General features: G+C 37.4%; 1 protein-coding gene across 2 annotated transcripts in view; it reads right to left on the reverse strand.

Annotated features, from left to right (window-relative positions):
* The window catches only part of LOC139445244 (adiponectin receptor protein-like), a 42,427-nt gene that overhangs the window by 6,620 nt on the left and 23,198 nt on the right, over positions 1-12,609 (reverse strand). For both annotated transcript variants that reach the window (XM_071226384.1, XM_071226385.1), the window contains 3 exons: positions 11,683-11,863; positions 10,721-10,908; positions 1,392-1,585 (listed from right to left, as the gene is read on the reverse strand). In XM_071226384.1, the coding sequence (XP_071082485.1) occupies positions 1,392-1,585; positions 10,721-10,908; positions 11,683-11,863 (563 nt within the window). The remainder of the gene's footprint in view (positions 1-1,391; positions 1,586-10,720; positions 10,909-11,682; positions 11,864-12,609) is intronic.

The raw sequence follows: 12,609 nt of genomic DNA on the forward strand, positions 1-12,609 counted from the left end.
GACTTTCAACTTTGCCCATGAACTCTCTAGTTCATTCCAATCATAAATGCTCAAGATAGTGTGTACATAAGCTATTTCGGATGCTTCTTCACATTCAGAAACATTGACCTTCAACATCATCCAATCACATGTGAGAACTTAACATGACAACTATGAAATCTCCATATGATCTGACAATACTTCTCTTATGAAATGCTTTTGTTTCTCATTTCATGAGTAAATAACCCATAACTTCTATAACTTGAACACTAGTGACCTTGACAGTATACCAAATGTTGACAATCAGGAGAGGTCAACATGGTCAAGTGTTTCTGGTCAGGTGAATTTTCTTTCATAAAATCACAAAGTTATACAGGTTATAAGCAGTAAACATTCTAATTTCACAAGTATTGATCTTAACATTCAATGTTCTCGGGCCAGAACAAAGACATTAAAATATACATGGGTGCCTTAGAGTATATATATATCAAGTACAGCATGCGGCAGACAAAACTGGATATTCAACTCATCAAAAACACCCTATTTCCAACAAGCACCATGACAATATTCTTAAATTGTCAAAATGCAAACCTTACTTCATTGTGAAGAAGGATATTTTGAACATCCTCTCCAAATATAAAAACAGTTTGTCTGGTGGTTTCTTAGAAGAGATTGGACCGTAGGCTGTTTTTCATATCACTAAATGTGCTGCTGCAGCATTTTGAAAAGCTGCGACATAGAACATGTGAAAAGGACATTGATATATTCCATTGATATTAAGAAGAGATTTGTCAGTTTTAGGGCTAACTGATGGACGAAATCCATAACATAAGCTTACATTGACGATGTCAAGGTGAGCTAAAACTTAACATCTAGGCCAGTCCCAATAATTACTTATTTTAAAGGAAAACAATCCTTAAAAATTGCAGTGATGTGTAGAATTGATGTCTTTCAGATGCTTAAGTTATTAAAAAGACATTTCAGAAGTTCATCACTGTATTTCTCGGGAAGACGGTCAAACCTGGCTGCCACATGTTTTAGTTAAAACCATGTGCAAAAGGATCTACTAGGAAGGTAGCTGTGAAGTTTTGTTCTAAAATGTATTATATACATTATTATCTCAAAGTCAAAGAATATCTTTCCCCAAAACAACAAGCAGATGTATATCCTCTGTGCAATATGAGGGATCAAATAACTGATTGGTAATGATCGGCAAGGGTGCGGCAGATGTAGAAAAGGCATTTTGTGTCATATGGCGACAGTGAAGAAAGAAATTGCAATATGTTGGGGCATGATAAGAAATAATGTTGTTTTTTTCCACCAGTTGAGTTTCCCCCACACAAGCAATTTGGAAAAAAAATTATGGAAGTTTCCGTAAAACAAGTAAATAATACAAGGCCCTAGTTACTTACCCAGATGTCAAATTTGCCAGGAAATATCCTTTCCGGTATTCTGAGTGCATAAATGAATGCACCTGCTATGTAGAGTAGTGCCATCAGACAGAGCCAACCAAGAGCAGCAAAGTTGATGGCATGGTAGAAACCATCAGTGATAACATAATGCAGCGCCGGTATAACTCCACTCAGACCAAGGCCCACAAACACCCCTACAGAAGAAAGTACATGTATTATCACAACAAGAAAGGTGTTAGCATTTTATGCAAAAACAAAACTAGACCCATCCCCACCTTTTCCTGCATGACTCAAAACTTTCCCATCAGAAACATCTATCATGAATCATATTGACATTATCTAATCCGGTGACAGCTGACTTCACTAATATTTATCTATATTCATCTTTCATCCCTTATGTTGTCTAACGTGGTACAACTTTGTTCTTGGAGAACTTGTACCCAATCCGCTATTCTTTGCGAATAAAATATGTATAATCCAAACCAACTGCCTCAAGTTATCACAAAATAAGCACTTCCAGTTTAATGATAATACAAATTTAAAAGTCATACCATATCGTCAATGCAAGACAAAGAACTTTTTAGGTATTATTAGGGCCCTCTTTGGCCCATGGGATATGCATAATGTTAGAAATGATAAAATCTTTTGAAACAATAACATAACTTTCCAGCTGAATGAAAATTAGAAATTAGAAATATTTTTTTTAACAATTCCCTATTTGGGACTTATGACAACATTAGATACATAGGTAATAATGTATCTAAAAAGGTTGAAAATTCAGAAATTAAAATCAAGAAAGAAATAACACTTGTCAGCCATTTGAATACCATAATTTTCATGCCAAAATTTCAAAGTTTTCTGCAAATATAACTTAGAAACTTCCAGTGGGCCAAAAAGGCCCTCATCAAACCCATGCTTGTAGTTACATTCAACCAAAAGTGGGGGATAATGACATATAAATGTTATGATTAGTTGCCAGCTTTGAAAAATGACTGCCAAAGAACCAAATGTTAATGCTCCAACATAACCAAAACAATGCACATGGGACCATGCAATTGCACCATGCACATGGGTATGTGATCAGTCTTGATTTTGACACTTCAGTGAAAGGATGTCAAACCTCTCTGAGCCATAAGTATTGTTGATTTTCATTATCCAAAGTAACATGTAAACTTCCTACTCTTGTTTAATGCAGAATTCATGATCAGATTGGAGAATGCATTGTCTACATGTGATGAACGCCTGAGGGATATTGGCATGCTTCAAACTAGAACTCTGTGAGAGGTAGCCAATGTGTTCAATGTGTTCAATGTGTCCCAGTCTGTCATTTGCAGACTTTTAAACAGATTTCGGCAGACACAACATGTACAATGTAAAATATCAGCAGAAATCAATCAATAATACTATCTCTATTACATCACTGTCATATTCCTGTATTTTGGCTGTCATCACACTTTACAAAATATTAGATTTTTAACAGAAGTCCTCTTTAATGTCAACTATCCATAATTAGTTGTGTAGATAATAGTCTTCTACTGCCCAGTGCTCCTGTGCATGTGCAAGGCAGGAAACCTGAATGACCTCAAAAAGTCAGAAGACGTCTAGAATATAGGCAAATACATGATAACTTCCACTGAACTACAATTTTTTATGATACCACTTCTGGAACTGATGATGTCATGTTTGGTTCCAATAACATCACTTACAGTGGACCTGACATAAAGATCTTATAATGTGATTCCAGATGTTAATCTATGATCTGACCTACTCACAGTGGACAATAATTATCAAATGATCAACCAACCAATCCTTAGTGCTCGAACTGGACACAGTAGTCAATCAGGTTGTCTAGTCTTACTTAAGCAGGAAAGCAATAAACATGATAAAGTCTAAGTCACAGCAGCCCTACAGCTGTCGACTGATTCTTGGCTATAACTTCTTGGAGAGATCCGATAGATATAGAACTCCTATGCCCGTGCTAATGGTACGTATGCTAATGGTACGTATGGTTTCTCAATCAAAGCAGACAATTCCACAGATAAATTCCATAGCGGCACATGGAGTTCTGCTATCTTCTAGAAAAAAGGATCTCTATCAGTCCATCATGCTGAAGTACTGAGGCTACAGATGATCTATCTGTAGGTCTTTCTGTGGTACACATGCATTAAACTGGTCACCTTCACGCCATATTTACTCAGGTCATGTGATGCTTTCTTATAATATCATGTGCACAAGCAAATGTAGGTGAAACATATTACTCTGATAAAAAAATACTGAAACGAAAATCAGATTCTTTGGATCGCTTCCAATTAAGCATGACTAAACTACAAATATTGTCCTCAAAAGAACACATATTGAATTAAAAAAAAGGGGCTTACACAAGACTAAATCACCCTATAATTGTACACTAAGAATGATGGGAAAAGGAACAGACGAGCATGAGAATTGTCTTACAGGTAATTGATTTTCTGCATGATGTCACTCCTTAGTTACTACCATATTTGGACAGATTACAATGACTCTTCAGCATTCATGAGCAAAGCATCAAACTTTGGAATATCTATGCATTTATGAACGATAAAGAAGAATTACTACGATTCCTCAGAGTGAATGACTTCGGGAGGGTAAAATCTGTGCTAAATGTGAAGTAGGAAAGTTTTATTTGTGCAAAGACAAATCCCACAGCAGTGATGGTGTTTACTGATGATGTAATTGCAAATCTTGTGCCAAAAAATCTCAATTCAGCAAAATTCTTTGCTTGCAGGAAGCAAATTGTCACTGGGATATATACTTCTAATCACCTGTTGTTGGGTGTACAAGTTACCCCAGGATTTTGCGTGGAGAGAACTAGAAATTTCATCATCTCACACCACGGTTGACTGGTTTAATTTCTGTCTTGAAATATGTGTTGTAATATTGGATGACAGTGAGCAGATTGGGGGAATTGAAAAAAAACCATTGAGGTAGATGAATCAAAATATGCGAAAAGAAAACACAATAAAGGTAAATGTGTGCAAGGGAAGTGAGTGTTTGGCAGGATCGAATGGGAAAGTATGAAGTGTTTGTTTCTTCGAATGTGTGGACACAAGAAGTTCAGAAACTCTGAAACCAATAAATGTGAAACATATCAAACGTGGCACAGCTATCATTAGTGACTGCTGGAAAGCATACACATGACTTTCATCACTTGACCTTGAACCATTCACTCCACTTCAAAGACCCCGAGCCTGGTGCACACATCAACACGATAAGAGTCATCATGGGGGTGCATTGAAACAGTCCCTACTGTGAAGCGGCACCATGGATGACCTCAATAATTTTGAGGAAATAACTGGATGTCCATGACAAGTTCACAGCTTTCCTGACACTTATTGTTCGGGCCTACAAACCACATGGGAGGTACAGTGAGTTATTAAAACCTTGCCCTACACCCATCCAGATTTTCACAAATATTACATATGACAGTTTGGATGATTTTGCACTATAATGGTGTCTGGTATACTGCATTCTTGCCCTTTCAATAGTACCATGACGAAAACTTATTGTCAAGCTGGAGGTCATCATTTCCACTTCTTCTTTACTACTGGCAGAACATGTCCCATCTATTGTCACCAATGGCAGTTGAATTAGGCCTCCAAGATTGCACCAGTGCTTCTGATGCAGGAAGCCTGCATTTTAGAAGTGATAGTTTCATTGTGTTAAGATGAAGGCTGTGGAGGATCCCGTAATTATGTCTGATCAGGGCTGCTGAAGAAGATTGTGGCGCTTGGTAGTTTGTGTGGTTCCTTCATGAGAAGCAGAAAATGCCTGGGAAACTAGTATCAAACAAAACTTCCATGTCTCAAGGGCATGGTCGATTGCTCTCATCTCGAGAAGATACTTCTCATGAGACAGCCAGTTTCCCTGGATTGTTAATCCGTCCCATGTGGGCTCTCCATCCTGAGCTGGAGATGTCTGTAAACAGGTGACGGTTGGGCATGAACACTCCCAAATTCCAGTCATAATCCTCTGATAATTCCACATATTCAAATCCTTCTGCAGGTTTGGCATGAACTGTACCAGGTAATTAAGGACAAGGAACCAAAGGTGTGAGAGCAGTTGGATATGAAACAATGTATTCTGCTGGAAGTGACTCCTGTCTTCATCAAATGACAGGAAGACGTCTATATATCCATGAAGCCAAACTAGATGAATATGCGCAAACCTGATGATCGGGTGTGTGATTCAAATGAACAACCAAAGGAGCCATCGACATACAGAATTGAAATTTGTAATGAGTCCATTTACCTCAACCCGTAGATAGTTGTGAAATCAAGGATGAATGGGAATATGAAGACAGGCATCCTGGAGATTCATAGTTTCCTTCATCTTCCCGAAGCAAGGGAGTTAACTGACTTTAAAAGTTCATTTTCCACCCTTGCCGAACTAGGCTGTAATTCCTAATTCCAGAGGTTATTACAAGTCATGTCCCTTCTGAGCATCTCCTATGGACCAATCAGATTCCACCTCTCTTATCACTTGCATTTGTATCAAACAAAATGGCGCGCCCAGTCGAGACGATCTGATCGATAATCAAGTTCTATTGTGTGATAAAACGGGTCTTACATCGCGATGTGCATCAAATTGCGTGAGCACCTTGATCAAAAACATGAAAAGATTTGGAAAGTAATTGTTGACAACGAGTTGGCGGTGTACATGCTTTGCAAATCCTGCAATCGAGCGAAATCTTCACGACAGTTTACTGACCAGATTTCGATTTCGTTGCGTGATTTTGATTGGACTATGCATAGACTCGTTAGTCCAGTCAAAATGTAACTCCATAATACCAGCCTAGTTTGGCAAGGGTGGAAACTGGACTTTTATAGTCAGTTAACTCTCTTGCCTCCGGATGATGAGTTTCCTTAGATTCCATATGGAATGTGGGAGGACGACCTAGAAATTCCTTGTAGAGAACTTTAACGTATATAATCATATGCATGTCTGTTGTACATGTCTTTCCTACTAGAAGTACCAAGGAATAAAAGCCCTTGGTGAGGTTTGTGTTCTCAGTAATAACTCTCTTCTCCAGTTATGTCCGAAAGGCCAAGTCTGCAGCCTTCAAGATGGAAATGTAACTTGTATACGCTTCCCACAAGTTGGATGCGTGTCTTCTGAACAGTCTAAAGCTGATGCTGCCTCCTGCTCTATGCCTCTGCTCTTGTGCTAGAAAATACTCCAATTCCTTATTTCAGATGTTTACACTAGCCCACAGAGGAAAGAAGTGAGAAGAGCATGGGGCAGCAGAAGTCTATTATACACATGACTGATTATGGATATCTGTCAGTTAAGAGGACTTATGTTAAAAATAAAAAATTGATTTTTATAGTATGACAGTGAAAATACAGGATTATCACAATGATGTAATAGAGGTAGGAGTTTCGCAGAAATAAATGGCCTTTTAGTGAAAATTGCAAAAATACCTTATGAATTACATTTAATGTGACCCTAACTTCATAATAAGTAGAGAACTTACAACCTGCTCAGAACTTGGACCCAGCCCAAAGGAAAATATTAACCAAGTTTCAGTGACCTACAAATAGTAAATCCTTTGAATGGGGTGGTAAACAAACCTTGATCCTAGACATGAATCAAGAACGAAACAAAAACATATTGTAGGGCTATAATTGAGTTGTGCATAATATGATATCCCTGAGATGTCCAGCAAAGCATGGATTGCAGTCACTTGAACTAATGACACTGGTAGTTGGGGGTTTAACATCGCTTTGAACAGTGCTGGGAGCAAACCCCAAAGTGATGCAGGTCTGAATTGTTTACCACTTTGGTGAAACCCCAAGCATGGGCATGGTGCTGACAAACCGGGAAAAATAATCAGGGTAAACTGGTGGAACAGGCTGAAATATTCTTCTGGCCAAGACCAGACCTCCCCCACCCAAAGCCCTAATGAAGGTGAGGATTATCAGTTCTCCCCCAATCATAGGGCCAGTTCCCAGTTCTATCTCATCCTGGGTCAGACCTTCCGCCAGGTTCTTCAAACATGTATCAACATTTTATAATCATAATTATGGAATATTGATGATAATTGATGACTGATAAGAGCTAAGCTTCTATGCTGCAAGTGACAAACTTGAGGTTTCCATAATTTTTTGGGATTCATTTCTCTCTACTAATTCCATTATGGCTTAATTAAAATGAAAATATGATGTAACTCAAGTAGAGGGGGAGCTTAATAAATAAATATAATTGTAGCGTTTTTCTAAGAAGAAAGAACAATCATGATAATTAGGAGATAAACCTACTGTGTTTTGAAATTTGATGTAGTCCCACTGTAGAATAGATACCTTTTTATTTTAATTTTGAACCGAGCGCTGTAGCGCGAGGTTCCAAATTATAATAAAGAGGTATCTATTTTACAGTGGGACTACATCAAATTTCAAAACACAGTAGGTTTATCTCCATTCTACCATGATGGCAACAACGCTTTGAAAACTGCACTCTCTTGCAACGCGTAACAACACAGGCACACAGGTCTGCAATCTTAGAACGTTCCGAAAAGTGGTCACAGGTAGTTATATATGTAACAATTATTACTAAACTTCAAGATTAAAAACACCATAGTTGTGAGTAGTTCAAAATAAGTGTTCAAAACACATAGTTTTTCAAAGGAAGTTGACAAATAACACTCCAAACTTAGTCCAAAGACAGATATTTTAATCTCTACCAACTTGTTGTACACTGTGGACTGACTGGCAATATTCTCGGAAGTTGCAAGAGAGGTCATTTCTTGGAAATCGAACATGCCAACATTTCTATTGTAGGGGTGACAGGTTGAAGAAAAAGGTTTTAAAATGCTAAACGAATATATTTCTATAACAAACTTTTTGAATTAACATTCTATCATACATTTAACAAGTGTAATTGTTATTAGTTAGTTAGCAATTACCCCTAGTAAACAATAATAACATCAAAATAAATGCCTCTCCACTCCGAACTTGGATGTGGCAGAACTTGACCTACATCACGGTTACTCACACCTCACAGCTGTTAATGGCTGACAATCTTGTGTATACATTCTCCGTAACGAGTCATAGAATGAAGCAAGATGACAACCCCTATCTATGATGTGGTTCAACATTAACATGTAGATTATCTAGGATTGATCGAGCCTGCTGGTACATCCATATGATTACCAATGTGACTGAGTATGACTGAACAGCCGCTTTTTAGGCTGCAGAGACGAGCCGGATATTTTTTGAAACGAGGAATCTGCATGATGTGACCTGTCAATTTCAAGATTTCACGGATCCAAAGCCAGATAGTGACTGAACTTAGACATTTGTGGCCCAGACATAGTGGATCGTGTATGATTTTTGTAATTATACGTGTTCTGAAATGAATTTCATCAAATTTGATAAGCTGTCGCATCAGTTGGCACACTGTTTTCGTGGACTTTCGAAGGGGAGTGTTTTCTGGTGGACTTTTAAATCCCCTCCTGCCAAATTCTAACGGTGGTGGTTGACGAAGATGGTAACGAATATCGATCACAAAAACGTTTGTAAACAACATGTTGTCATGAAAAAAGTTTTTTCAAACAGTTTTTATAATGTTATATTTTACTTTCATTTTACTTTCATTGTCGGTTGTTTCAATGAGGAAATAGCTTAAATTGTTCCAATTCTGGTCACCATAGAACATTTCCCTAACAGTTTCATAAACATTTCATCTGTATGCAAAAGATATGCCTTTGTTAAATCTTTTAATGTCATCATCGAAGCAGTCAGGAGTGCGGCCTAGCCAACTCCCAAAACATCCGATATCAAACTACCGAATTTCTTCTATTATACGCTATGCAGTCTGTTAATTTCGCGAGAGCCCTTGCCTGTGCGTGTATAAGAGACCTGGCTGGTATTAGAGACCCAGCGTGTATTAGAGGAAACATAGATACGTTTTACAGTTCATATGGGGTGATCGATCGGCAGCCATTTTCTATGAATCGATATGTAGGCTATCTATGTATTCATACGCACGTTATTTTGTGAAAAGGCTTAATATATTTGAAAGGGGTTTCCGTAGCAAAAAGGAAACCTCTTTTTAACCAATCAGAATCAAGCATTCATCAATGTCATGATAGAATGTTAATTAATCTCTTTGTTGAGGTAATTAAACAATGAGATTCTCAAAAAATCAACACCACTATTTTTTATACTGAGTCTCCTTGTTTCAGTCAGAATTTCCACATTGCTATTTGTTAAAACAGATATATGGAAGGTGCAACTGTTGAAATAAAAAGTGTTTCCATCAAACACATGTCAACAGCATTCAGATGTGATTTAACTCTTAACAAAAGTACCTGAAGTCTTAAATGCAATGGTAACTAAGATATACTTAAGCTAAATTGTTTTCTAAATGACTAAAATACTCAGACTATTGTTACGAGTATATCACCATGTATGTTATATAACAACTACATAACCAAGACTGAGTGGGTCAGATTGCTGACTTTGTGTGCAGGCGATTAGGTGTCTCACTCTGGCAGTGTAGGTTCCAATCCTGAATGGGACTCTACCCCAAAAGGTACAAGAATCTGTACTTTACTAACAAAGTGTTATCCCAAATATAACATTTGTTACATTTGACCACTTTCTCAATGGCATTGTGTGTTCAACTACATAATTTGTCAAATATGATACCTTGCATCTCAATATGAAATCTATCTTTCCAATCATAGATACTGTATATATATATTATGTTATTTATGGGAAGATTTAGCCTTTGTAATATACACAAAAATGGGTAGATCTGAAACTTATCTACCTGATATAATCATCTAGTTTTGGGTTATTACATTGATATTTTGTTTCCTATTTGGAAATATGATATTTTCGTATTTCAAAAAGACTTGCTTGCTCCTCATAATAGATCTGCCCTCATAATTTTTGGCTATAGGAAATTAAACATTAATTGTTTTCACCCACTTGCACCTTTTACTTGCATCCAGAATGCAGAAGAACTAAAAATCAAATTTGCATGGCCTTATTGCCACTGTATCTGAAATTAAGAGGTGGAAGTATGTGGCCTTTGTTTAGCTTCCCCATCTAAGCTCAGTTTAACATTTTAGCGGGGACAATCTGGCCAGGTGTGGGAAAGAACTGGCCTAGGATATTCCTTCCCAAGGTAAGAAATGGCCAGAAGGTTTACCATGGTACACTAGGATTTAAACCCTTGATCTTAGGTAGTGATGCAACTCTGCACTGGTAGAAGAATAAATAGCTTTGTATAAGCAAGTAGTGTACCAAATGTACTTGCATTTTGCAATGAGATTCTACCCTCACCTGCTCTGACGGGCCGGTATCCTGGTTGACTGAACTTGTCCCACATGGCAACCACTATACACATGATGCCCAAAACAAAAATCAAGACAAGGTAAGCCACCTTGGGCTCAGTACGACAGTAGAAGCTGTAGTAAAGCCATGGCACAAAGGAACCCATAGTCAGGAGGGCAATTCCACAATAATCCAACCTGAAACACATAGTAGGGATTCCAATTTGAGAGTGTACCACAAACTAAATGCTGCAAACTATGTGAATATAGAAGAAAAGTAGCAGTCAAACAAAACTGTAACTCAACTGGGTATGTGGTCAACATTAGGGTCTGGTAACCGTTTGGTAGCTATTAGATTACTCGAACTCTATCCTTAGCCCTTGGATCACCCCTAGCTTTATGATCATATGGGTTAGATACACATTTAGTGGCTATTTTAGATTCTATAGCGGCTCCTGATATTCTTCATACAAAAATGCCAAAAAAGCAGGATGAAATGACTTAGTGTCGAATATTGGAAACTGTCCTGGAACATTCACACAAGCCACTTTATCCCGCTACATATATTCAGTAATTATTCAAAAGACAACTCACCCTTGTGACACCATTAGTCATGCTTATGCCTCTCTCCTAACCAGTGAAATTATGAATGAAATTCTCTTTAAATGAAACGATGTCTCCACAAGGGCGATAAGAAAGAGAATGAGCAAGCTTGGGATGTCATGTGATCAAGCTATGCTGAAGCAAACATAAACACTTGGTTTGTTACTTATTTTCCCTCACTACAAAACTTTCTTGCATATTATCCTCCTTGACTTCACAACTAAACTTACTGCAAATCCATGAAAATGTGTTTCAACCCAACCCACCTATTAATGCACCACTAAAACTGCATTCATTAAGATTATTATCCAACATCATGAAACACTGCACCTTTTGAACTTCTCAACACAAAGAAACAGAAGTACTTACTTATTGAAGAACTTGCCAACCCTTTCTGAGTGACAATAAACTGTGTGGAACACCCAGGAGAAACCCATACACAAGATGGCACCAGCAAAGAAGGCTGAGAACACAGCTTTTTCCTGCCACTGAATCTCCACAGATGGCCGAGACAGGAAGTAGATGGCTATACCCATAAAAGCTATCATACCTTTAAAGGAAAAAAAACAAATGTTACAATCAACATGGTTAGTATATTTAAACAGTCAAATATGAGACTGGTCAGACAAATCATTACACCGGTACCACTTTCAACAACTAACTAAACTAAAGTCAGATAACAAAGTTCAGCTGCATTTATACTCAAATACTATTATTATCTGCATAAAAAGATGCCAAAAGATAAACATAAATCAGGGAACAAATTTAACCATGCATCCTAATCTGCAGCAATATTTAATGTAAGGTATTATATATTACTGACTGAACATCTATATACTGACTGAACATCTATATACAGACTGAACAGCTATATACAGACTGAACATCTATATAGAGACTGAACATCTATATACAGACTGAACATCTATATAGAGACTGAACATCTATATACAGACTGAACAGCTATATACTGACTGAACAACTATATACAGACTGAACATCTATATACTGACTGAACATCTATATACAGACTGAACAGCTATATACAGACTGAACATCTATATACAGACTGAACATCTATATACAGACTGAACAGCTATATACAGACTGAACAGCTATATACAGACTGAACATCTATATACTGACTGAACATCTATATACAGACTGAACAGCTATATACTGACTGAACAACTATATACTGACTGAACATCTATATACAGACTGAACAGCTATATACAGACTGAACAGCTATATACTGACTGAACAACTATATACTGACTGAACATCTATATACAG

The sequence above is a fragment of the Haliotis cracherodii genome, unplaced genomic scaffold, assembly GCF_022045235.1.
Source record: "Haliotis cracherodii isolate W230 unplaced genomic scaffold, xgHalCrac1.p SCAF_6, whole genome shotgun sequence".
NCBI lineage: Eukaryota > Metazoa > Mollusca > Gastropoda > Lepetellida > Haliotidae > Haliotis > Haliotis cracherodii.